This window comes from Emydura macquarii, unplaced genomic scaffold (genome assembly GCF_026122565.2).
Source record: "Emydura macquarii macquarii isolate MOO-44397 ecotype Brisbane River unplaced genomic scaffold, CSIRO-AGI_Emac_v2 contig_306, whole genome shotgun sequence".
In the NCBI taxonomy this organism is placed as follows: domain Eukaryota; kingdom Metazoa; phylum Chordata; order Testudines; family Chelidae; genus Emydura; species Emydura macquarii.
The window spans coordinates 12,467,097-12,493,454 of NW_027130443.1; the positions used below are offsets into that span (position 1 = coordinate 12,467,097).

The 26,358-nt window shown below is 59.5% G+C and overlaps 1 protein-coding gene across 1 annotated transcript; it reads right to left on the bottom strand.

Annotated features, from left to right (window-relative positions):
- Positions 1-2,392: 2,392 nt before the first annotated feature.
- JAK3 (Janus kinase 3) lies at positions 2,393-25,296 on the bottom strand. Its single transcript, XM_067559992.1, has 23 exons — positions 25,089-25,296; positions 24,163-24,286; positions 23,186-23,297; positions 22,330-22,475; positions 21,620-21,917; positions 20,656-20,778; positions 17,460-17,617; positions 16,329-16,440; positions 15,476-15,662; positions 15,125-15,246; positions 14,308-14,439; positions 13,666-13,750; positions 12,655-12,788; positions 11,661-11,799; positions 10,997-11,148; positions 9,649-9,799; positions 9,037-9,176; positions 7,977-8,166; positions 7,333-7,457; positions 6,449-6,621; positions 5,466-5,583; positions 4,152-4,262; positions 2,393-4,058 (listed from the first exon to the last, which is right to left on the bottom strand). Exons 1-23 carry the CDS (start codon positions 25,288-25,290, stop codon positions 3,942-3,944), a joined length of 3,351 nt encoding a protein of 1,116 aa, XP_067416093.1. The 5' UTR covers positions 25,291-25,296; the 3' UTR covers positions 2,393-3,941.
- Positions 25,297-26,358: the final 1,062 nt, after the last annotated feature.

The window sequence follows — 26,358 nt, forward strand, 5'->3', positions numbered from 1 at the left end:
TGGCAGCCAGTGCTCTCCATGTTCGGCTCTCCCGCCCGAGCCGGCCTGGCTCAGCTGTTCCCGGGATCTCTCCACCCAGCCGCTGTGACGTGGGCTGTGTGGGAAATGACGGGTGCTTGGGCTCCAGTTTAGGGCTTGGCCCCATATGACCCTGTCCCTGGTATAGCTCAGCCATAAATGACAGGGAGCTGCTAGGCGAGGGCGCGACAAACCAGCCGGCCGTGGGCGCGGCAGCAGGGACCCAACCGGGGCAGGTCCTTCCACTGCCAACCTGCCGAGCATAGGAACAAGCACTGCCGGCCTAGGAAAGGACAGGGCGTGACACACGAGGCCAGGGCAATAAATCTCAGAGCAACTGGCCCTGCCCGGAGGAAACCGCTTGCTTAGAACCATGTGACCCTGTCCTGGAGTTGCAGGTGTCGGCACAGAGCTAAGGAGCAGGACTCCTGGGTTCTGTTGCTGTCATTCACTCGGTCTCAGCTGTCACCTCTCTCGTTTGCCTGCCTGTAGAATAAATGGCAAGTGTTTCTCTGCTCCCCCTTCCCCACTCAACCCGCACACACACACACAGCAGACTTGATCACTAATTCCAGCCATGCTCTGAAATGCTTGAGGTGAAGATGCGATAGAACAGCAGCAGGTTTCTGCTCATTTGTAGAAATCCCGGCAAGTCGGGGAAAGACATCAGCCATTGCTAAGTCATGCTACAGGTGCCACATCTGGTCCTGACTCTGGAGCATCTGGGGTTGGGGGGTCTCCTGGCAGGACATGATGTTGTGTCCCCGTGGGACTGAAGTGGCTCCAGGTTGGAGTGGGCAGGGGTGAGGGATGGGCAGAGCTGTGCGAAAAGCTGGGTCAGTGGCTGCACTGAAAAAATGAAAGAAAAAATTGCAGGTCCCAACCAACATGAAACTGGTTTGAATTTTTCGTCAAACCAAAAAGAGGATTTAAAAAAACAAATGGGCCGGGTGAAGTGAAACGTTTCCTTCGGCTCAGAACGAAGGGCTCGGTTTCATCTTTGAACTTTTTTTTTTAAAAAAAAGGTTTTTAAAAATAAAACTGAAGTCAATTTTCTAACAAAAAGTCGAGGCGAGTAAAAATAAAATCCGAGCGCGCCGTTCTGAAAATGTCAAAACAAAACCACCTTCTTGGAGTGCTTGCTCACGTCCATTCCACTAGCGGTGCATGCATGCCTCTTTGCACGGCTACCAGAGCTGTTTTCCCCTGAGCAGGTCCCGTAGGGCCGGCTCCGGCACCCCCTGGAGTCCTGCACACATGCCGTGGTATATGAGGCGCTGCCGGCCTCAGTCCCTTCTTTCTGCCCGTGACGGTTACTGGAACTGCCTGCGCTTGCATTGCAAGCGCTTCATTCCCCGTGTTTTAAAGAGGATTTGTTGTGTTAGTGAGTTAGTTAGATTAATAACTGTTGTGGTGGTGGTTAGAGACAGAGAGAGTCTAGCTCAGACTTTACTGGGAGCAGGTATGCGCCAGTGTCATGGCTTCAAGCCTTTCCCGCTAACTGACCCCCACTGCCTGAAGGGGGGGGGAGCCTTCCGTGAGAAGAGTGAGGCTTTCTGACCTCTGGAAAATCTGCCTGAAAGCCTGGCTCATGGAGCCCCCGAGCCCGGCACCTGGAACGCGACATCGGCCCGGCGGGCGTGTGCTACTCCCGGGGTTGTGCCAGACAGGAGCTAATGCCACAATTTCTGCCCATCCCCCCCACCAATTAGGCTCCGTTGGCCCTTGTAATCACCAGCACCCTCTGATGCAATTACAAATGCCTACCGGGGCTCAGAAGCCAAGCCCCGGCCTGCCGTTGGATCAGGTTTCCTCTGGCGGGTGGAAATCAGACAATAATTATTTCATGACAGTAGCCGGGGAGGTGCAAAAAGTGAAAGCTTTATAACCACGGAATCGCTACTTGTCAGCGTCACCTGTGCAAAGTAGCTAGCCTTAAGTCACGCGCGCAGAGCCTCACGCAGCGTTTTTCTGACTTTGCCTCTCTGTACACCTTGATTATTTTGGATGGAAACACGTTTTCCCTCGGTTTGTGTGTGCGGTGAAATCGCTGTGTGCTGCCACTCAGCGAGTAAAACTCGGACCCTTCCCCACCTCGCCCTGCGAGAAGGTTATTTTACAAAGCAGTCTAGCGACCCTCGCATGCTCCTGACCGTGCTGGTTTGTCAGGCGTGCGTATTAACGCTTTGCAAAGCAGCATGAGGCTCAGGGCCTCTGGCATAAGGCGCCTGCTACGCTGGGTCAGACAGTTGGGTTTTGGTCAAACGACATTTTTTGTGAAAAGGTTTCGGGTAACAAAAACATTCCTGCTTTCATTGAAGAGTCAAACCCCGAAACGTCTGGCCACTAAAAACGAAGGGTTTCAGCCTCTGACAACACACAAACCGTGATTTTTATTTTATTTTTTTTCATTTTTAAAAATGAAAATGAAACCCTGACTATTTTCACAGGGAACTTTCAATGACTGTAAAAAAAGAGAAGTTTTGCATTTTCATTTAAACTATTTTGAGGGGGGGGGGGGGGGGTGGAATTTCCCAACCACCTCGCTCCTCCAAAGAACAAAATGTCTTGCTTCACCATAAGAGAATCTTTGTATTTGAACCGTGCTGTCTTCGCTGAATAATTGCATTAATTCAAAATGTTGCTGCTCTTCTGTGTCTCTTTCACCAGACACGGCGGGGGGGGGGTTGCTGAAAGAGATTTCCAGTCTTTTCTCCCCTTCCACGAGAAACTGGGCTGTGAAAAGCCCCGGAGAGGATCTGAAAAGCTCGAGGGCCTTCGGTGTAAGCTCCAGCCTGCTCGTGTGAGAAGAGGCAATTGGGGGCTGTGGGAAAGGCTCCAGAACTAGAGACGCTCGTGGGAGGCAGGCGAGTGCAATCCAGGCGCCAGGTGCAATTCCCAGAGGCTGGTTCCGATTTGCGTTCAAGGCCCGTGTCGCATCACACGAGCAAGGCCCCTAGGGGGGCGTGGGGTGGGGAACGCCCTTTCTAGAAGATGCTTTGATCAAACGCTAGCTGCCGGGCACAGGACAGGGGCCACGGGGGGTGCGATTCTCCAGCCTGTGATACACAGGGGGGCAGACTGGATGGGCTGCTTGGCTCTGCGGCCCATGGCCATGCCCCACCAATGGGCCGCTGGCCCGGCCTGCCCGGTCACCTGCCCAGGCAAACAGCTGGGCACCGCGGCTGGGAATGTGCCTCTGCCCCTGCTCTGCCGCAGCGAATCCGAAGCTGGGGAAGTGACGACCGTGGACCGTTCAGATGCAGGTGAGTCAAACCCTTTTGACTGTTCGCAACGGGGCTGGGCCAGTGATGCTAGTCACCGGGAAGGGCAGCTGAGAACTGTGGCCCAGCACCTGGCCGCTCCGGGGCTGGCAGCCTGGTCCTGGTCCCCCGGCCCCCCCCAAGGCAGGGAGGAGGAAGGTCCTGGGAGGGATCAAAGCAGCTCTGTGGCCTTGAAGCCTGGGGAGCCTCTGGCTGCGTCAGACCAGCCCTCTGCAGCAAAGGGCCCGGTTTCCCTGCCCTGCCTCGTTCACGTGCCGCGTCTGGCTTAGCCCCAGAGCCTGGCTGGAGGCAGGAGGCAGCAGTGGGGCCGCCAGAGACGTCTTCAAGCCCCTCGCATGTCCCGCCATCCTCTCCTCTGTCCTTGGCGGAGAGACCCCTGCCCTGTGTGCAGGGTGTCCCAGCGTTGTCCCGGGAGCGGCAGTGCTGCCAGAAGCACTTGGGATTCTGAGCAGTCCGGCTGGCACCTGCCCCTGGACCCCACAGTCCTTGCCCCTCTAGCCCGGGGGGGTTGCGAAGGGGCTGGGGGCGGCGTGCGTGGCAGGGTCTCTCCGCTCAGGGGGGAGGTGGTGTCTAGTCCAGATGGGAGCAGAGGCCCGGGAGCCGCCGCTAAGGCCCCGGGGCCGCCCTGAGCGGGTCCCGCTATCCTCGGACCTTGCTCCGGCTGTCCCGCAGCGTCTCGATCTTCGGCCCCAGCTCGCTGAACGTGGGCCTCTTGCAGGGGGTGAAGGCCCAGCAGCTCAGCATCAGGACGTGGACCTGGGAAGAGAAGGGGGGAGGGCAGAACTGTGACCGCCGGCCCGTGGGCAGGCAGGTGGGGAGAGAGGCGCGCGGGAAGCACGGGCTCCTTACCTCAGCGGGGCAACCGGCGGGCGCGGGGAGCCGCTTGTTGTCCTTCAAGAGCTCCAGCAGGTGGCAAATGATCTGCATTGGCTTGTCGAGGCCCATCATGCGGAGAAATTCCTGCGGGGAGAACAAGGCAGGAAATGGAACATGGGAACCGCCATAGAGGGTCAGTGCCCGGTGCCAGGCAGACAGAGGCTAAGGACATTTCCGGGCCTGGTTTTGCATCCCTGCCCATCCCGGCTACTAGCCGTGGGTGGACCTGTCCTCCAGGAACTTGTCCAGCACTGGGCGTGGGTTGGTCTCCTGCGGCAGGCAGGAGCGGGGATTGTGAGGGCTCTCTTTAAATGTTTTTTCCCCTTCCCCCCCGATGCCATGTTGTCTCTGCGGTCAGATGTGAGTTTGTCTCCCTCCACAGGCAGGAGGGGGGACTGCAAGGCCACTTGTTTTTTTTTTAAATCCGCTCGGTCCCCTATAGCGTATAGTGCCCACGGTCACACTTCGTTAGATCAATGCTCCCTTTATAAAGAGGTAACAAACAATGAATCAAAGTTCTACAAGCAGGTAACAGATGGGACAGGCGGGCGTTGGCGATGGAGATGTACACACCAAGGTAAGGTGGTGTAGAGGTTTGGCAAGCTACTGACATGTGAGCCTCTGTGACAATGAACCGATGATTAAAGCATCTATTTGTCGTTTATGAACCCTTTCTAAACTGAACATTACCATGAAACACGCCTGCCTTCAGGAGAGGAAGCTGCCAGTTTAGTCTGCGTCGTGGGCGTGTCACTTGTGTGCAATATGTCTGCTCAGAAAAGTGACCGGGGGTGGGAGGGGAAGTTAGCAGTGGAATAGTAGTTGGGTTTACCTGTGCAACTCAGTGCTGCAGGGTATTAGTGAAGCAAGGAGCTTAGCTGCCCTCTAGGAATATCATAGGGGCTCAGATGTTTATTAAATGACATGGGTTCTCAGCTCGCATGCTTCAGGGTATGAGCTGGCTGGGGTCAGGAAGGAATCCCAGCCCCTCCCCAGGTAAGATCACACCATTAGGAGCAGTCTGAGGCCAGGGAATTAAACCTTCTGAGGCATGCAGTGTTGGATCACGGGGTTGCTCGGCAATTCTTCCCGGCAATCCCAAACGTAACGGGACAAGTTTAGATCTGGTGTAAGGGATGGCAGCTCCCACGGGAGTCCAGGGGGTGATGTGCCTGATTCAGCCAAAGGTCTTTCCTGGCAGCAGAGGCTGAGTACCCCAAACTCACGACACCTGTGGCACCGGGGGCAGACAGAGCCCTTAGGGGAAGCTGCGGCAAGTTCTCTCACCTCAGCGGGGCTTTGGCTTCTATTGCTGTACGTGAAGAGCTCGTAGAGGACGACACCAAAGCTCCAGACGTCGGACTCGCGGGAGAACACGTTATCCGACAGGGACTCGGGCGCGTACCTGGCCGGGGAGGAGGCACAGAGCGAGGTAGGTGGGTGAGCGCCAGGCGGTGCAAGCAGAGGGCCCATCCCAAGCGACTTGTGTAAAGCCGGCTGGTTGTGTGGGTGAGGGGCAGAAATTGCAGGGAGACGGAAGGGCGGTTTGCACAGTCAGATCCCCAGCGGAGTCAATGGGCCGAGCTCAACGGGGGTCAATGCACCAGTTTACGCCAGCTGAGCACCTGGCTGCATTTTTAAAAATTCAACATTTTTTTACCGTAAAATCCCCCAGACACGTGGGCTGTGGGCCCTGCACCAGAGAACTCAAACACTCCCCCGTCAGTTCCCCAGAATCTAGGCCTCCCTCGTTGCTGCTGTACGTGCGCTGCGGGGGGAGGCCGCAGCATCGAGCAGATAGAGCTTCGGGCCAGGGGGCACGTTTTATTCCCGGCTCTTCCACTGACTCACTAGGTGGCTGCAGGCCCGTGCCTCAGTTTCCCCCTCTGTCACAGGGGTTAGACAATCCTGCCCTCACCGTGCGGCTGTTTAGCTGACGTTTGCAAAGTACCATTGTTAGCACGGACGGCGTCACAGGATTGAAATCTCCCCCCTCCCCGCTAGCAGGAAGGTTAGAGCGTAGGCTGGGTTGCCAGAGCGCTTGGAATCTCCCTAGCCCTGCGGCAACTGGTTTAGCCCCATTCCACAGAGGAGGAAAAATGAGGCAGAGAGAGAGGAAGTGTCACGCTCGAGGCCGCACAGGGAGTCGGTGGCAGAGCTGGGGGAAAGAACCCAGGAGTCCTGGCTTCCAGCTGCACTGGGAGCTGCAGCCCGCCACCCCCCCAGCGAAGCGCAGCCCCGTGGGTGCCGCCCGCTCGTGTCTATCCTACCAGAACACAGGGCTCTGGCCCGGCTCCCGCACCACGTAGTACTCCTTGTCCTGCGGCAGCAGCTTGGCCAGGCCGAAGTCTCCGATCTTCACGTGGGTCTCACTCTCCACCAAGACGTTCCTGCTGGCCAGGTCCCTGTGGACGTAGCGCTGGGACCCCAGGTACTCCATGCCCTGCAACAGAGATGCCGACAGCCTCCAGCCAGAGGCAACGCACACCATGCCCAGAGGGGTCCCGGGGACCCTGCTCGCCGCCTACTCTGAATCAGAACCAGTTGGCGCTGCTCCCTGGACCCATCTGGGCTCGGGAAAGGAAGGATGGGCTTAAGGCCCTGGGGCTTTGGAGACCTGGGCTCATGTCCCAGCTCTGCCACAGACTCCCTGGGTGACCTTGGGAGAGTCCCGTCACGGCTCTGTGCCTCAGTTTCCCCATTTGCTAGCTCTTCTGCTGCAGGGGGCTGGGTGGAAGATGGCTCATGTGAGGGGGTGCTGGGGTAGGTAAGCAGGCAGGCGGGGGCTCAAGGGGCAGCTGGTGCTGGATCCTGGCTTTGTGGGGATTGGGAATCCCACCTTAGACCCAGATCTGGGAAACCGCCTTGATCTTTACAACGGCCTGATCAGAAGCTCTGGCTCTGCCAGCCCTGAATCGGGACCCTTGCTGCCACACTGACACCCCCAGCCCTGCCCAGGGAAGGCAGGAAATGATTCAGCCTTGTGCTTCCCGGGGCACGGCAGCCACTTGGGCCGCGGAGCTGCCAGATCTCAGCCGCTGGGTCCCTCCCCCCCTTTTTCCTCCTGCCTCTGGGGCTGGACAGTGAATGGGGGGGCAGGACGTAGCGCAGCGGCCCGCGGGGAGGTGCCTAGGGGTGCAGCGGGGCTCCCTGCCTTGCATATCTGCCACGCGTAGAGCAGCAGCCGCTTGTGGTCCAGGCGCTCCTGGTTCTTCTGCAGATAGTCCCGGAGGCAGCCGTTGGGCAGATACTCCATGATGAGCCGCAGGTTCCTCCGCCCTAGCGGGTGCAGAAAGAACGTCACGGGCCTACGGCCAGCCCCGGTTCGGGTGCCCGCCCTGCGCCGGCACTCAGCCCTGGCCTTACCCCCCAGCACCCTCAGTGTCACTAGCGGATGCTTCCCCAGGCAGCGAGGCGCGGTTCTCAGGGCGGAACAAGCGGCAGGGAGCGAGGGCTGTGCGTGGGGCGCCCAGGGCTGGGATAGCCGGGGGCTGTGGGTCAGGACTGAAGGGCTCCGGCAGAGCCGTGGGGCAGGAGGAGCTGGGGGCTGTGGTCAGGATTTGGGGCAGGTGCAGCGCTGCAAACCGGCTGTGACAGGCCCCTGCAGACACTCAGTGACTTTAGGGGCTGCCCACAGAGTTTGCTGTCCCCTCCCGCACCAGGGGACGCGCTAGACTCAGGGCTGGTCTAACCGCCCGGGCCTCCGGTGCCGGGGCATCCGCCTGCAGCCCTCGGAGGCCACAGAGCTCCTGGCCGGGCCGCGCTTTGAGCCTCCCTGGCCCAGGCTCCCAGGCTCACCCAGGCTGTAGCAGACGCCCCGGTACTTGACGATGAAGTCGCTGTGCAGGGAGCGCAGGATGGCGATCTCCCGTTCGAAGTCCCGCAGCTGCTCGGCCGAGCTCTGCTGCAGCCGTTTCACCGCCACCAGCTCCCCGGTGCTGTCGTCCAGCGGGTCGTAGCGACACAGCTCCACGCTGCCGAAGTTCCCCTGCCGAGGGAGAGGGAGCGGAGCGCGTGGGGCCCGGCAGCTGGGGGAACCTGCCCGGGGCCAGCAGCAAGGGCCCCCATCTCCCCCCCCAAGCCACGGCCGAAAAACCAACCACGTCGCCCGCCCTATCCCAGCATGGCTCTTCATCTCCCACTATCGGCAGCTCAGAGCACCCCTCCAGCTGCAGGCAGCAGTATCAGCTCCCTACCCTGGCCACCACTAGAGGGGGACAAAGATTTGCACAGATATGGAGGGCGATACATGCCTGTCCTGCGGAACTCCCTGCTACAAGATACCATGGACGATACCAAGGGTTTTGAACACCTGGCTATGGAGGTGGAGGACGGGAGAAACTGGCTCTTGTGCAGGGCGGCCAACGCACCACTTAAGTCCTCAAAAGTAGGAATCAAGCCTTGTTTTGGCCCTTATCCCCCTCTGTGAAGTTAGGGGGATAAGGCCCTGCTTGAGAAAAAGGAAAGGCACAGCCCCAAGCGCGTCTGGACCCGGGGTCAGGCTGCCAACATTAGCAGCTCCAGCCAGCCTGTGCGAGAGAGCGGTGGGAGGAAAGGGAAATGGGTCCCCCAGCCGGGGAGCTGTTTAACGCCCAAACGCCAGGGTGAGAGCCGTGCAGAGCTGCGGCCCCGCAAAGCGACTCGGCGTGAACGCAAAGCAGACAGGGAGGCGGGGCTGCCTTTCCCAGGGAACCTGCTCCCGGCCGGCTGGTCCCTCAGCCCTGTTGGCCCGTCCAGGTAGGGCTCTGGGCGATTGAAGGCGTCTCGCGGGAGCGGGAGGGGCGCCGTGGGCTGTTTGCTCGGGAATCTTCGGGCCGAGAGCGGCCAGCGCAGTCCTTTGCGGGCTAGAGGGTCTCACCTTGCCCAGCACAGAGACGTACTTCAGGTGCCGCTCCTCGAACAGGGCCGGGTCCTGGCAGGCCGGGACTTTGATGTAGCCCCAGAAGCCGTCCTTGGCTGGAAGCTCGCTGGAGGACAGGTCCGACAGCAGCTCGTAATCTGCAAGCGGGGAGGAGAGGCCAGGCTGCTTGACCAGCTCCCGCCAGTGCCACCCATCCCTCAAACCCCCCCATGTGCAGCCACCTCCTTGGTCTGCAAACCGCTCCTGCTTCCCGCGGGGCAGCAGCGGCACCGGCGTCATTCCGCAGGGCCTGGCAGGGAACCAAAAGCAAGCAGGGCTCCAGGTTCGCCGCCCAGGGGAGCTGGCTGCCCACCCGCCCCAGCTGCGGAGCTGTGCCCAGCTCGGCGCCAGGCACTGCCGCCACCCTGGCTTCTCACCCAGCCAGGCCGGGGCAGGAAGCAAGAGGGACCGTGGGGACCCGAGCCATCCATCGGGGCAGTGCACAGCCCCGAGCTGTTACGGGGGGAGCAGGGGGCTTGGGAGGCGCCGTCGGTTGCAGTCCCGGGACCCGCGTTCTCGAGGCCCTGTCAGCCCAGCTGTCCGCCCCACAGGCGCCAGCCTGGCGCTCACCGGAGGTGATCAGGCTGTTGAGGTCCCTGATGATGGCCCGGAAGGAGGGGCGCCGGCGTGGGTGGTAGTCCATGCACTGGGTGATGAGACTGGCCAGCTCCGTCCACTTGGGCGCCGGCAGCTGGAGGCCGTTCTGGTAGAACTGGAGTTTCTGTACGGAGGTAAAAGGGTGCGGGGGGGGGGGGGGGGGGGGGGGCGTGTTTAGGTGCTCCACTGCCTGGAAGTCACCTGGTTCCCCCCGACTGATCTTCCCTGGCTCAGTACCCGATGCCACTCCCTGCTTCTCAGGTCACCGTCATACCCAGCGATCTCCCGCAGGGCTGGAAGCCATCCTGACGCACGTTCCCCTCGCCAGGAATCGGGGGGCTCGGAGGGGGAGGCTGGATAAAGGGGGGCTGCCCTTGGGAACTGCAGTGCCATCCTGGGTAGAAGCTGTGGCGTTCGGGTCTTCTAGCTGGCTGCAGTTCCACCTGCATTGGCCAGGAGAAGGTGCCCAAACACCCACTTCTTTTCCCACATTTCTGTTTTTAATCTGTATAAATAAGACGTGGTGGGGGAGGGGGAGATTTTCTTTTGGCAAATGCCCCTCCCCCGGGGGTTAGAAGCCGTGTTGCCAACTTATATGGCGTTAGTGCAGGACTCAGGATACTGGGAGTTTTTCATAAAGCCCCAGCTCCAGGAGTCATGGGAGTAGGGGCAAATCTTGGCTTCCATTTAGAAAACAAAAGGTAAACCACGCGGCCAGCCTTCCCGGTTGCTGAGGAACGCTGGAAATTGGGATTCTCAAGCGCTCGGACCCCAGAAGGCAAAGGTAAAAGAACCCAACATTTTTAATTCATGATTTTTAAGCTGACCGTGATTTTGGCGGGGGGTGTGGCTAACTCATGGCACTTTGGGGCTGGAGGGCCGTGTCGGACTCTGATTCCTGCACGTCAATGGCACCTAAACTAACCAATCAAAGTGACCCCCAACCTTCCCGCTATGCCGAGATCATGGGCCCCGATCCTAGAATCGGATCCACCTCTGCCGGCCTGCAGCATCAAGGGGCCGTGTCCGTTCCCAGCGGCGCATGGCCGCCGGGTGTCCGTGAGCCGGGGCAGCACGGACAAGAGACGGCTGCTCCGTGCCGGCATCCGCAGCAGAGGCACTTGGCCGAGAAGTGGTCGTGGCATCGAGAGACGCACGTTCCCTGCAGTGACTGCGGGTCGGACCCGCTCTGCTGACAAGCCGGAGGAGGGGATTTTCTAGTCGCCAGCACCTCCGGGCAGGACTCGAGGAAGGCCAGTGACTCTACCGGGGCGGCCGTGTGGTTCAGACTCATAGGAGGGGAGCAGCGGGGCCGACTCACCAACAGGGGCTCCAGGGCATTCATGGGCACGCTGCTCCCGCTGAAGATCTCCCACAGGGTGGCACCGAAACTCCACTTGTCCGACTCGAGCGCCAGGTTCTTGGGATCGATGATGCACTCGGGGGCCACCCAGGGGATGCGGTCAATCAGCACTGCAAGGGAGCACACGCCGGGGGGGGGAGGAGTGTGACGGCAGCTCTCCAGGCACGCGCCCTGGGGACCATCACCAGGCGTCCCGCTGCCCCCCCCCCGCGGATGTCAGGCTGGCTGCTTAGCACCTAAATCCCATCTGGAAATGAGATTTAGGCTCCTAAATCCATTGGGTGTGGCCACGCCGAGCATAGCAATGGCTAAGTGTCTTTCCAAATCTGGGCCTGAGCTGCCCTGTGCCTCAGTTTCCCCTCTGTGCAATGGGGATCGTAGCCCTTCCCTGCCACACAGGGGTGCGGGAAGGATGAACACCCGGCAGCTTGTCAGGTGCCCAGACACTCCGGTGATGGGGGCCAAGGAAGGACTCTCTCCTTGGCTGAAAGGCAGGGGATGGAGGATGTATCCCCTCCCCCCACCCAAAGGATGCTTCTGTCCCTCCCCCAGCCTCGTGGGGCAGGAGTCCTGACGGGTTCCCTTGTGCTCTGGCAGGGCAAGCTCCGCCCCAGGCACTTACTGTCCTTGGCCAGCATGGTGATGCTGACCCCGGGGTCGCTGAGCTTTATGAAAGGGGGGCTGCCGCTGGCCACGTCCCCCTCCCTGGCCAGCAGAACCTTCTTCGCGGAGATGTTGCCGTGGATGATCTTCTTATCCTCCTGCGGAAGGAGAGAGACGCTCAGTTGCAAACAGCAGCTGGAAAGGTCCTGCAGAAAACAGCCCGGCTGGCTCTATATTTCCCCTTTCCCCAGGGCATTTGGGCATGGAACAACCCCCACACCCACAACTGTCCACCTTTCACCGCAGAATCTAGGGCTCTGATTTACAGAGCATGCACGGTGCTAGGCACATGCAGATGCAGAGCTCCCTCTGCTGACTCACCCGGCAGCCAGACCAGGTGGGCCCTATTACCACCCACTCAGGAGGACAAAATGCTTTGACTGCTTCTCAGAGGGAATTCAGGCTGGCCTACGGCCCTGGAAATGGTGCAGTGGTGATCAGGGGGTAAAACAGGGTGGTCTAGTGCACGGTGCACTGGGCAGGGACTCAGAAGACTTGGCTTCTATTCCTGGCTCTGCCACTGGCCTGCTGGGTGACCTTGGGTAAGTCACTGGCCCTCTCTGGGCCTCAGTTGCCTCATCTATAAAATAGGTTGACGACCCTGCCCTCCTTTGCAAAATGCTTTGAGTTCAACTGATGAGATGGGCTTGATCAAAGCGATGGATTATTGTCACTGACGTTACCAAGGAGGGAAACCCCCAGGAGGGGTGAATTTGGATCAGCCCCTGTGTGAGAGCCCTTGGCAGTGTGTGTGTGTGTGTGTCAGGAGCAGGACGAGTCATTTTCATTGTCAATGTCTGCCCTGGAAGTGTAACCCTGAGGCAGTTTCTGGCGCCTCGTAACCGCCTGCCTGCAGGGCCCCAGCCATGCTGAAGTCAGGTGCTCATGCGCGTCCTGGCAAGCGGGCTGGGGAGGGGGGTCGGGGGCTGGCCATACGGCATCTGCCAGCTTACCAAAAAGTTGAGGGCATAGGCCAGTTGTTTGGCCACCTCCAGCTTCCAGCTGGCTGTCACCTTGCCTCCCGCCTGGTTCTTCTTCAGGTATATGTCCAGCGCGCCGTGCCTGACGTACTCCTGCACCATGATACCTGGGGGAGGAGGGAGCAGGGTCTTGCACCAGGAGGTTGGGCCACGACCGATGGGCGCAGGAGGCCCAGTTTTCCTAACTGGTCCCAGGAAGGATGGTTCCTGGGTCAGAAACACATCGAAGGACCTCCTGCTTGTGTCCTGAGGAGGTCCTCCTGGTTCCAGGGCTGGGAATAGAACCCAGGAGTCCTGGCGCCCAGCCCCAGTAGACTCCACTCCCTTCCCAGAGCTGGGAATAGAACCCAGGAGTCCTGACCCCCAGCACCAGTGCCCCCGCCCTGCCCTCCAACAGAAATGTTGTAATAAATCTGATTCCTAAATCTCACCAGGTGACGTTCTGGGGGGGACTTTAACAGGTCTTTCCTCTGCAGAGGTTAAAGCAGGGGGTGAGGACTCCTGTGTTCCCAGCTCTGTGGGCAGGGTTGGGTCTGAGAGTTAAAATGGGGGCGGGAGAGGCAGTCAGGACCCCTGGGGTCTATCCCCAGCCCTGGGAGCGGGCTGTGGGTTAGAGGGGAAAGGAGGGGGGCTGGGAGTCAGGACTCCCCAGTTCTTTCTGTTCCCGGCTGTGGAGCGAAGTGTGATCTAGGGGTTAGAGCAGGGCGAGGCTGGCTGACTAGTGATTAGCGACATGAGGGTGAGCCAGGACGCCTGGGTGCCATTCTCAGGCAGTGAAAGTGACTAGCCTGGGCTCCCTGGGAGCAGCAACAGCAAACCAGCAGCAGAAAATGTGGATCAAGAACGTGACATTTGGCCTGGCTGCCTCCCCCCTCCCAATAATCCAGCGCGTGAGCCGCTTCCTGCCGCACAGAGGCCTCCGCAGACACGTCCCTTCTCCAGGCAGCATCCCGAGCGCCCGGCCCCCGCGCGGGCGGTACTCACTGTCTTCCCCGATGCTGACGCCATGGAGCAGCACCAGGTGCTTGTGCGAGATCTGGCTCATGACGCTGGCGGCTTCGAGGAAGGACTGGAACAGAGGGAGAAGCTGGGTGAGGGGGAGCCGGCGCCTCCCTGGGACACCTTCCCCCTGGCTTGGTCTCTGGCTTAGCTGCGCTGGTGATGCCAGCGGGTGGGTCAGGGCAGAAGCGGTGCCCGCTGGGTCAGCAGGTGGCTGGCACGGGGAGGTGCCCGTCACCCAGAGACCCCTCCAGCTGCTTGGCTGAATTGGCGCATGGGCGACTGACCCAGCAGTCCCGGGCGCCCAGAGATGGGCAGGGCATGGTGGCGGGACACGGTGTTTTCCCCCCTCCTGCCCTGGTAAGGCCGGGCCCTTTGGCAAGGATGCAGGCGGGCGGCCGTGGGGAACAGCACCCAGGGGACCCACGTGGCTCTGCAAGGGGAGTTCCCGGGGGGAATCCTGCAGCAAGCAGGTGTTGCACTGAGCACCAGGAGCAGCACTGCACAGGTGTGTCGTCGTGTCGTGTCCCCCCCCCCACACACACACGCCGGGCTGCCCCGGGCTGCATGGTGGAGCCACAGGGAGCCCCGTGCGTCGGCTCTGTTCCCCCCCAGCCCAGGCCTCACCTCGGAGCAGTTGCGGTGGCTGCTGTCCATCACCTTCAGCAGGACGTCGGTCTGGTGGCACGTGTCGTCCCCCTGCTCCCGCTTGATGCCCCGGTAGATCTTGGTGAAGGAGCCTCGGCCCAGGTTCTCGCACTGCCGTGGGCAAGAGCAAGTTGAGGGGGGAGGGGATAAATAACGAGGGAGAACCCCCCTCCTCCCTAAGCACACCCCTCCATCCACCCTGGAGCCCAGCCCCCGGGGCGAGAAGGACCTGCCTTCCCCAGATTAAGGCCAGGGGTATAACGAAATCCCAGCCCATCCCCATGGCGTCTGATCTCACTCCCCGCTGGCCTCTCCCCACCTATCTCCCACAAGCCTCCTCTGGAAATCCCAGCCCGATTGTGCCCATCTCCTCTGACGGGCAGTGTAGGAGCAGGGCACCTCCCCGCTGCCTGTCCCCCTTTGTTCCAGGCCTGTCAGGCGCTGGTCCCAATTCACACCAGAGCAAAAGGTTCTGATTCTCGCCATCAATATCCCCCATCTCACAGAGAGGGAAACTGAGGCACAGAGTGGGGCAGGAACTCACCCAAGGTCACGTCGTGAGTCTGTGCCAGAACTGGGAATAGAGCCCAGGAGTCCTAACCCCCCCTCCCCTAGGCCTTTGCTCTAACCACTAGAACACACTTCTTTCCCAGCTCTGGGCAGAGAACCCAGAAGTCCTGGGTATGTCGCCCGTTCTGTGTTTCATCCAGAAATGTGGCTGGGCATGGAGGGGCAGGGGCTGCCCCTGCCCATCCAGACCCTGGCATGGGCTCTGCCCCTCCGCCTCTCCACTTACCCACGTCAGGTTCTCCGGCTGGATCTTGTGGAACATCATCTGGTTGACGCTGCGCCGCGGTGCTGAGGGGGAGCTGGGGAGCTGGCAGCAGCTGCCTCGCACGATCAGCAGGTTGGATTTTTCTGGGGGGGGTGGTGGTGGGGAGATGTAATTTGTCAGATGCTCCCCCACCGCTCAGCACAGGGGGCTCAGTGGGGGGGACAAAACTCCCAGTTAGACCCTCCATCCCATTGGCCAGGCAGGCCCTGGCTCACACCTGTGGGGCTGGCCCGACATGTGCCCCGAGTTCGGAGCCAGGTGGTGCCCCCCCCTCCCCCAGGTGCCACGCGCGGCGTCTCCCCCCGGCTTTACCTTTGGGCCGGGGAGGGCAGCAGGTGCCCAGGCGCAGGGCCACGCCGTCGGCGTGCAGGCTGCAGCGCTGGTAGGTGCAGAGCAGCTCCTGGAGGCTGCAGAAGCGCCTGGCCACGCCGGAGAGGGAGAAGCTCCCGTCCGTGTCCTTCTGGATCAGGCAGCCCTTGTAATCCTGTCCGAAGCGAGTCTGCAGGGCGGGGGGGTGGCCGGGGGGGGCGATGATGGGGCGAGGAAGCGAGAGAGCAGGGGCAGTTAGCCCGAGGGGTCCATCAGCCGCTGGGAGCCACAGCCTGTGATGGGGCCAAAGGGCGCGAGGCGCCGGGGACTGGGCTTTCCTGAGCAAGGTGCATGGTCCCTTGTTTGCTAAGGGACTAACCAACCGAGACTGACTAGCAGGCAGTGGTGGTAGCGGGAGTCCTGGCCCGTCCAAGGGCTGGGCATCCACAGCTCAGGGACATCCCCCTCCTGCTCCCCAGACAGGCCTAGGTCGAGGAGGGGCAGTGGGATGGGAGCCGGTGTCCGTTCCGGGCGGGCAGGGAAATCCGTGCCGGGTCTTTTCCCGGGGGACCATGCCCATTTCAGAACTGAATCCCAGTTCCAGATCTTCTCTCCTCCCTCTGGTTGGGCGACTCAGCCTGACACCTTTCCAGCCTGGATGGCCACTGGGATCTTCCGGACTGGACTCCCATGCTCACCTGGAGCGGATCCCTGTGGGCAGTCACCCTCCCCGGCCCGGGGCTGGGAAGCAGGAATAATCGCTGTGACGCCCAACAGTTTCTGGGTAGCAGCCTGGCCCCCCACTGCTCCCCAGGCAGGCAGCAGAGGAGGGGCCCTGCCGACAGATTTGCCTTACCTGGATGCAGATGGTGAGCAGGTAGCTGTCAAAGTCCTGAGGGCTGCGGCGGAGGAGGTAGACTCCCTCACCATCCCCTGCCAGCTTCAGCTTGTTCACTGCAAACTCAGACCTGCAAAGCCCAGGACGGTGTCAGCACCGTGCTCAGGTCCCAGCCCCCAGGAACCAGGCAGAACCCTCAGGGACTGGAGCCAGCACCGCTACCCTCTGTACTGTCCCCTTAAGATACTGCAGACTGAGCGAGCCTGCGGGGTGCCCAGGCCTGGCACATGGCACATGGTCCCGTAGCCCGTGGGCGGAGGGAGCCGTTGGCGAAGGCCCTGTGACGCTGAACATGGAATGAAGGGTTTTTATAACACGCTCGCCATGGATTCGGGCTCCTCCAGTTGGAAGGAGAGCTGAGGGGTTTGGCTCCCCCTGCGTTTCACAGAGAACTCGACAGGCAAGGTGGGTCTTCAAAAAGAATTAGTTGTGATCTTTTCCCCTTGGATGAGGCTTCCCAACTGAGGCTCTCCAGCTCTTTGCAAGTATTAGTTACGCCTCCTCAGGAGTCAGTCATCGGAAGAAGCAAGAATACAACCCACAAGTCCAGGCACCCAGCCCCATACTTTAAGAACTGGACCATGTACGTTCCCAGAGCTGGGAATAGAACCCAGGAATCTGGACTCCCAACCCCACCCTGCTCTAACCACTAGACCCCACTCCCCTTCCAGAGCTGGGATAGAACCCAGGAGTTCTGACTCCCAGCCCCACCCTGCTCTAACCACTAGACCCCACTCCCCTCCCAGAGCTGGGATAGAACCCAGGAGTTCAGATCCCCTGTATAAGACACTAGACCCACACCCTTAAAAAACAATTTCCCTGTTCGGGCACCATCTCCCTCCTCCTATTTCAGCCCAGCTCCGGTGAACAGAGCAAGTGCAGTGCCCCATCAGAGCCAAAAGGGGGAGAAGCAAGCATTGTTTTTGAGTAGGTCCTATTATTTGACATTTCCCACAGAGGGTATTTTTAATCATCCACCCCCCAAGAATTTAGAGCCCAGGGCTGCCCAGTTGGCAGGGGAGTTGTTGTGCTGTTGTGTTCTAGCCAGGCAATGGCACAGCTGGTAAGGGTCCTGACACCACCCCCCACCTGATGGGTCCGTGACACTGGTTCTCCATGTTCTCCAGGAGCCGGGGGGGAGCCACTTCTTTGCAGAAATAATGGTGGGCATCTGCCGTCAGCCGGTAGTAGCCGTCGATGAGGGAGACGAAGGACAGGGCCTCTCGCAGCGTGAGGAACTCCACCTCCTGTGGGAGGTGGAAAAAGCTTGAGTCAGAGCTCCGGGCAGCCGGGCATGGCTGGTCCTTCCGAGCCAAAAGCCTCCATCATGCTCAACCAGGCCAAGAAGAGAGCACTTAGCCCCGGCCGTGCATAGGGGGTGCTGTGGAAGGAACGGGCAGGGGACGAGGGCACATGCATCATGCTGATGTTGCTGTAGTTGGCCAGTTTTGGGAGCCAATGGGTGGGGGGACTGGGCTGCTCACTGTCCTTCGCCCATGTGGGGGACTGGCAAGGAGGAGAAGGCTGCCCCTGAGCAGCGGGAAACTATTGTGAGGGGTTGGTTCTGTGACGGGGACCTGTAAGTGATAGCTGTGGTGTCATTTATTGTGTACCGTGCCTTTAAATGTCTAAGGACGCGGCCGTCTGCCGCAGGCCATTTTGAATTGAGTGTAGTGCAGACCTCACAGAGGAGATGCACACACCATGCTCTCTCCTGCTCTCCCTTGCTCAAAGAGACTTTACTTTGGTTCTTTCTTGTTCCAGCCTCCTCTTGATCCTTCCACTTCAGAAGGAAAACTCAAATGCGCAAATACAAAACGGGGAATGGCTGGAAAGGCAGCAGTGCTGCAGAAAATGCTGGATCACAAACGGAATGAGTCAACAATGTGATACTGGCGCAAAAACGGCAAACGTCATGCCGGGCTGTATCTCGGGGTAAGGCTAAAAAAGGGGTAAAAACCAAGGGTGATGTCATGGGAGGGGTCTGCTACAGACCCCAGGATTGCTAATCAGGAAGAAGAGGTGGGTGAGGCTTGTTTTTAATCAACTAACAAAGTCATCCAAAGCACAGGACTTGGTGGTGATGGGGGACGTCAACTACCCAGACGTCAGTTGGGGAAATAATACAGCAGGGCACAGATTATCCAACAAGTTGCTGGAGTGCGTTGGAGACAGGTTTTTATTGCAGCGGGCGGAGAAAGCGAGTAGGGGAGAGGCTATTCTGGATTTGATCCTGACAAACAGGGAGAAACTGGTTGAGAATTTGAAGGTGGAAGGCAGCTTGGGTGAAAGTGATCGTGAAACGATAGCATTCATGATTCTAAGGAACGGCGGGATGGAAAACATCAGAATAAAGACAATGGGCTTCAAGAAGGCAGACTTTAGCAAACTCAGAATTGGTCGGTAAGATCCCACAGGAAGCAAGTCTAAGGGAAAAAAGGGTTCAGAGGAGTTGGCAGTTTTTTTAAAAGAGCCTATTAAGGACACAAGAGGAGCTATCCCAATGTGTAGGAAGGAAGTATGGTAAGAGATCACCCCGGCTCACCCAGGAGATCCTCAATGATCTGAAACTCAAAACAGAGCCATACAAAAAGAGAAAACTAGGTCAAATTACAAAGGATGTGTATTAAAAAGCACCCAACTACGTAGGAACAAAATTAGAAAGGCCAAGGCAGAAAACAAGATTAAACTAGCTAGGGACATAAAGGGTAACAAGAAAACCTTCTGCAAATACATTAGAAGCAAGAGGAAGACCAAGGACAGGGTAGGCCCGTTACTCAGTGGGGAAGGAAAGGCAATAACAGGAAAAGCAGTGACGCCTGAAGTGTTAAATGCCTTTTTTTGTTTCAGTTTTCACCAAAAAGGTTAGCAGTGACTGGATGACTAACACAGTGAATGTCCGGGTGGACGGGATAGGACCTGAGGCTAAAATAGGAACAGAACAAGTTAAGAATTATTTAGATCATTTAAACATCTTCAGGTTGGCAGGGCCTGATGAAATACATCCTAGAATCCTTAAGGAACTGGATGAAGGGATCTCTGAGCCATTAGCAATTATCTTTGAGAACTCATGGAAGACGGGAGAGATCCCAGAAGACTGGAAGAGGGCAAATCTAGTCCCTAGCTATCGAAAGGGGGAGGTTTTTGATACTCTCTAAATGACCTTCTCTTAACAAATGAGGGACATATAGCCGAGAGGAACCGACTATACGATGGATGCATAACTGGTTGGAGAACCATACTCAGAGTAGTTATCAATGCGAGAAGGGAACCTTGAGTGGGGGCCCCACAGGTATCAGCTCTGGGTCCAGTTTTATTCAGCACCTTCGTAAGTGGTTTGGTTGATGGTATCGAGAGCACACTTATAACATTTGCAGACTGTACCAGGCTGGGAGGGGTTGCAAGGACTTTGGAGGACAGGATTCGAATTCAAAATGACCTTGACAAACTGGAGAAATGGTCTGAAAAAAGGGGATGAAATTCAATAATGCAAAGTACTCTAGCCAGGTAGGAACAATCAATTGCACAAATAGCAAATGGGAAACGCCTGCTGAGGAAGGAGTACTTCAGAGAAGGATCTGGGGGTTTTAGTGGGTCACTAACTAAACACGAGCGTAACATTGCTGCAAAAAAAAAAAAAAAAAAAAAAAAAAGTGGTGTAAGCAAGTCACAAGAAGTCCTTCTTCCGCTCTCCTCAGCTCTCAGGCCGCAGCTGGAGCATTGTGTCCGGTTTTGGGGCCCACACCTTGGGAAAGATGTGGACAAACTGGAGAGCAACCAAAATGATGAAAGGGCTAGAAAACATGACCTCTGGGGAAAGATTGAAAAAACTGGGTTTGTTTAGTCTGGAGAAGAGAAGACCGAGGGGGGACGGACCAGTCCTCAAGCCCGGAAAAGGTTGTTCTAAAGAAGAGGAGGATAGGACCAGAAACACAGGGCTTAAATTGCAGCAAGGCAGATTTAGTTGGACATTAGGAAGACCTTTCTACTTGTCAGTGTAGTTAAAGCACTGGAACAAATTACCCAGGGAGGCTGTGGAGTCCCTGTCATTGGAGGTTTTTCAGAACAGGTTGGACAAACACCTGTCAGGGATGGTTTGGGTTTTCTTGGTCCTGCCTCAGTGCAGGGGGCTGGACTAGATGACCTCTCAAGGTCCCTTCCAGCCCTGCATTTCTATGAAAGGACATGGAGACCCGGTAAATCTGTGTGTCTGTGTGCAGCAAAAGGGAACAGCACGCGGCAGGAATGAAGCAAATTCCTCCCCCTCCCCATCCCACACACTCACTAGGATCCTGTTATCTGTCTTGGTGACCGTGACGATCCGGTTCTCCACAGGATTGCTATCCCGGCTGGCTTGCTTTATGCTGATGTCGGCGATTTCAGGGAAGTCACAGAAGGGCTGGCGGTTCTAGGGAGCAGAGAAAAGGAACTGGGTCTCTGAACTGAGGATTTTTCCACTGTGGGGGAAAGAAGAACCGAGCCGAAACATCCCCTGATTCTCAGGCCCTTGGTGAGGTTTTAGATGCAGCAGGAGGGTCAATTCTTACTGGCCCTGATTTTGCTGGAGATCACGGGAGGTTAATCGAAGGGCTGGGGCCAGATCTTTTCCCGAGAGTGCAGTTCTCCCAGAGGGCTGGCAGGTGATGGAATTAAACGGGGGTAAGAAAGGACAAATAAAGCACACGGAGAGCGACGCAGCTGGGAGAAAAACCCACTCTCCCGCCCAGCCCCGGTTCTCCTGCTGCCACAAGCTGCCGCGTTCTCCCGCCGGCCAGCGAGTTTCCCAGCACAGAGTGAGCAAGAAAATGGGCTGCATTTCTCTGGTGAGAAACAGGAAACGAAAAACCCTCTTGGCCTTTCCTGGCACGTCACAAAGAGGCATCAGAAAGGCCCCGGCTGGCTTTTTCTTTCCCTTGCGGTGGGGACAGGGCGCGCACAGGGCGGTGTGTGACCCACATTGACACCCGGCAGGGCTGTGGCCCCCTCTAGTGGTTGCAGCGGGCAGCAGGTTTAGGAGGCTGCCCTGGCGTGCTGGATAATTAACGAGCTCAAGCAGATGAGGTTCGAGCTTTTAGATCCACAGGGCCCAGGTTCAAGCCAGAGGTGCCGGCAGGACTGCAGAAGGAAACGGATGGGCAGACAATGGGCCTTCGCCCCCCAAACGCCTTCTCTGGCGTCGACGGTTCAATCCCCCGGCTGACCCATGCGGGGCGTGGTTAGGGTCGGTGTTAGGTGCCCCCCGGCCTCACCTTGTCCCCGCTGTGTCTCCAGAAGATGCCGTTCTCCCCAGACACGTGGATGATCCTCTGCACCTCCTGGCCCCCCTCGCCGCTGCTGGGGGCTCTCACCGGGAAGCTCTCCTCCACCCACGTCCTCTCCAGCTTCTCCAGGTCCATCAGGTACTTCAGCTTGAGGTAGCGCGCGTCGGTCTGGCAGCTGCTGATCCTCTGCAGGGACCGGTGGAACTTCCTGCGGATCCGCTTGCGGGTCAGGAAGCTGTGCTGCTGGATGTGTTGCCGCAGCGTCTCCGGGATGCAGGATTTGTAGCTGGAGAGGGGGATGGAGGAGACCTGGTCCGGATCATCACCCTTGGCCTGGCCTCCCCATCAACCCCCTCTCCAGGCGTTCTGTGAGTGGGGAGGGGGGGTTGTTTGGAAGGTGGCCCCTGGTAGCCAACTGGGACCCATGGAACCTGCTGGCTGGGGGCACCGGGAAGCTGAGCAAGGGGGGAATGAGTTGGGGCAGGGGGGCATTCGTGTCTTGTCTGGCAGCAACTGGCTGCCGTGAGCCTGCAATGATCCCAGCCGGGCGGGGACATGGATGGTTTTGGCCGGCGCTGGAAGCTGCGTTGGGTCTCCTGTCCCCAGGGCGGGTGGAACTCGGGGCCGGATGTTAGAAGAGCTGGATCCGGATCCCCCTGCCCTGCTGGCTCTGCTGCTCCCCTGCCCCCCTCCCTCACCTGACGTAGCTGAAGATCTCCTCCAGGCTCCGCTTCCTCTCCTTGACCATCCTCAGCATGTCCAGCACGGCCAGGCTGAGACACTCCTCCTGCATCTGCATGCTCAGCGTCCCCTCCATGCGCCCGCTGATGAAATCGCTACGAGACTAGGGCCCCCCCACCGCCAAGAACAGGCCTGGTCAGCTCACCACTGGAGGGAGAGCCCCTTCGCCCCACCCCGCAGGCCCCCCAGATCGGCCGGGCTCCGGAGGGTGCTCCAGGAACCCTCCTCGGAGGGACGTGGAAACGGGGCCACGAGTGAGTACGCTTCCTTCCAAGGACTCATGGCACAATGAGGGACTCTGAACCCACCCCCAGGAGATGCCTGATCCCGGGGTGACTCCATCACAGGCAGCGTCTCCCCAGCTTAACAGCCGGGGCTGGTTCCCAGGTGGCTGCGCAGGGATTTCCACGCCCTGTCCATCACCCGGTCTGGGTCTCCGGCGCCCAAGCCCTTCGTGCAGCTGGGATCCGGCGGGCAGTGGCCCACGCTCGCTAGCAGCAGGAGCTCAAGCCGCCAGCCGGAGGGGCAGGCTGCTTTCTTGTGGTCAAGGTGCAGGGCTGGCACTTTGGAGGCCTGGGGGCAATTCCCGGCTCTGCCCCCGGGGCCTCGTGTGAGCCTGGGCACCTGCTTTGGTTCTCGGCATCTCCCTTCCTCAGCTGCGCCCTGGGGGTGGCGAAACCGCCGTTCCTCCCGGGGGGGTGCCTGGGAGATGCCACGTCTGAACCCCACCGCTCGAAGCACCTGGTGGATGCCGCTGGCTCCTGACGTGAGGGGGCGACCCCTCCGTAGCAACCCCCCCGGGGCTGCACTCACCTGAGCAAAGAGATAGTCGATGGTGGGACAGTCGAGCACGGCGCTGGCTCGGTCGTTCAGCAGCCCAAAGCGGTACGATTTCCCCGTCCCAAACCAGTTGGGGAAGAAAAACCTGCCGAGGAAAACGGGCCCAGCTCACGTCTTTCCTCCCCCACGTGTGGCGTGGGCTGAGGCTCGCAGTGTCACTTCTGCCCCTGGGTTCACCAGCTGCCCCGGGGTGATTTTCGAGGGGGAGCAGGCGTGGGCAGGTGTAACGGCCGGGGTTTAAAGAGGACCAAGAATTCTGGAAGGGCGAGAGACTTTCCCGCGTCGGGGCATGAGCGGGAATATCAACCCTACGGGGCAGACGTTAGTCACGTGGGACTGGGAGGATAAGAGCCTGTGACACTATCTTTCCCCGGGAGACTCTATGGACCACTGGAAAACTTTCCAGGGAGCCAGTTGTCCCATAACTGTTTCCTGTGGGGCTTCTTGCACCTGCCCGTGAAGCGGGCCCCTGCCAGAGAGAGACCACTGGACAAGCTGGGCTGGGGGCTCTGATCCGACCCGGCGGTTCCGAAATCGAACCTGGCTCCGATGCGTTCACGTGCCAAACAACAGCATCAGAAAACCCGGCCCGCAAGAGGCCCCGTCATGGACTGCATAATGTCTGGCCCGAGAACAGGCCCGAGGTCACTGCTCTTCTGCTGAGACGCCCTAGGCTTGGGGGCCGAAACGCTGCGTGGCGATGCAGGGTAACGACTGCTGAGTGGTCCACGGGGCGCCAGCCAGGATGCGACGGGCGTGGTTCTTTGGACCACGGTGAACTAGCGAGCTCCTGCAGGGCATCTCTGGGCGCCTCCGCTGGCGAGGAAGCGTAGCCAGGGGGCTCTGCGGTATTTGTTCCTGAGTTAGCAGGCCCGTGGGGAAGGGGGTGAATTCGGACAACACCGCCGGAGCTGTGTGCGAGGCGCGCGGGGCAGGGAGTTCACAGGTACCTGATTCTGTAGATGACAACGTGGCAGCTCGAATTGTCCACGGTGAAGACGTGGTTGGGCGGGAACCAGCATTTCAGATCTTCCGTTGCCAGGGCGAAGAGGGAGTGGCAAACGGGCAGGATCCCTGCAGGGACGAGAGCGCGGCGGGTGAGGTGTTCCTGCAAACCCAGCGGGAAACCTGTGCACCGCGGGGCGGGCGCCTAGGGCAGGCGGACGGCTTGTGCAAAACAAAACAGGGAAGGGGGGGGGAGGTGCGGCCCTGGGGGGAGGAAGCTGCAGTGACAAGGGCTGGTTAGCGGGGGGACGACACACAGAACCTGTACCAGGCTGGGCGGGGAGGCTGCTGCAGCCAGCAAAGGCAGGGCTCCTAGTCCGGGCTGTTTTGGCACCTGTCACTGGTTTGAGGACAGCTGGGGTCCCCTGCCTGAGAAGTGCTCCATTATGGCAGCCCTAGGGTGTGTCTACACAGCAGTTGGGAGCCTGCCTTACGATCTGGATCAAGAGCAGGAGAAAGGCGGGATCGTTCTTCCCATGGAACAGATGCCGGGGGGGGGAGGAAGGAAAAGCAGTTTGCCCAAGTCTAGCCAGAGCTGGGACTTGACCCTGGCTCTCCTGGGGCACAGGGCCAGTCCTCCCCTCCCCCTGGAAATAGACCTTGCCATGGGACACTCTGCGTGTAAACACTGGGGCAAGGGGATTGTGACGCCCTGGGGGTTGGGCTCCTCCCGTCCTGCACAGGGAGAGTGTCTGACCCGCTGCCCCCCATGGCCCACCAGCGCCTCGGGCTGTGGCTACCGGATGGCGACATAATCGCCGCGGCTCGGGCAGGTGGGACGTTGCACCACGGGCAAGGGAGTTGGGGCCGCATCCTCCCCTCCCCTGCCCCAGAGCCCTCCCTCGTCCCAGGGCCCCAGCGCCCCTCTCACCGCAGGCCTTGGCTGCCGCCACGCAGAGCTCCTCCGCCAAGTACTGGCCAAACGTGAAGGTCAGGATGCCGGCCGCGTCGGGGTCCGCTCGCGGGATGTTGGTCGGGTGGTACAGGTAGACCTGGAGGGTCCCCGATTCCATGGAGGACAGGCTGCAGGACCTGTTTCCGATCAGGGGCGTCTCCTCTCCTAGGGGCGCCATGGCGGGAGGCAGCCTGCAGCAATGCCAGGAGGGGACGGGTTAGGTGCATTCTCTGCTCCAGCGAGCACCTTCTCTCTGCTCCGGTACCAAACGCCGGCACAGCCGGGTTGATCCGGGGCCCCTCAGACTGGCCGGCTGGCAGTGGGTCCTGAGCACCCAGATTTCCCGGGACAGCCACCTCCCATCCGGGGCAAACCTCTGCTCTTTCTGCACGTGCCCCCCACCTGTTCTCTAGCGGGTGCTGGTTCTCCTTCACCCAGAGCGACGCCGGGAGCTAGGAAGTCGTTTTAGCGCCACTCCAGCTGGAGAGGCCCAGGCCACTGCGTCGAATCCGCCTCCCCCACCCACCCCGCCTTTCCTCTCCAATGTGATTGTGATCAGAAAGTCGACCATGAAAGCAGCCTCACTGCTGTAGTCTGCGTCATTCCCCTGCATGTGGTTTGAGTCAGAGCCGCTTGGCTTGTTGACCAGAGCAGGCGTCTGTGACGGTGGCTGGTTGCAGAGGGCAGAGCGGCCCGCTGCCCCCCTGGCCCGCCGTGGGCCTCATCCACCCACCTGCCTCTCTAGCTCGAAGCAGGCGTGGGGCAAAGCTGGCCCGAGAGCCCTGGAGAACGCAGCCTTCGAGTGATTCAGGCAGCTTCCCCAATGCCTCTCTGCTCGCACGCCTGCCGGCACCCTGGCCTGGAGAGACCACGGGAATGCCCAGGCTAGAAACGCTACCTGCGCTGCCGTGGTGTAGACACTGAAATCCACCCACCCGAAAGGCGGTAGCAAGGAAGGATTCTTCCATCGACCTAGCGGGGCCTCCGCTGGGGTACAGGTCGGCTTCGCTACATTGCACCGGGCCCCTCAGCAATGTGGTTAAGCCGACCTAGCTTTGTAGCATAGACGGCTCCAAGGGCGAAGAGGGTGGGTCGGCCCATCCTTGGCTGACCAAGAACAGGACCAGTCGGTGCCAATATCACAGGGCTTGTTGTGGACACCTGGCTGAGACCCCCCAGACTCATTTCATGCAGGCACGAGGACTGGCCACTGCTGACCTCAGCTGACCGGGTCACCCTGGCGTGC

Bases quoted from the DNA above. Each gene is read 5' to 3' on its own strand.
- JAK3 (XM_067559992.1), bottom strand. From the start codon at position 25,290: ATGGCGCCCCTAGGAGAGGAGACGCCCCTGATCGGAAACAGGTCCTGC. The intron at 22,476-23,185 runs GTGAGTGCAGCC...GGGGGGCCCTAG, and splicing joins TCGACTATCTCTTTGCTCAG to TCTCGTAGCGATTTCATCAG. The intron at 17,618-20,655 runs GTGAGTGTGTGG...CACCTCCCACAG, and splicing joins AGACAGATAACAGGATCCTA to GAGGTGGAGTTCCTCACGCT.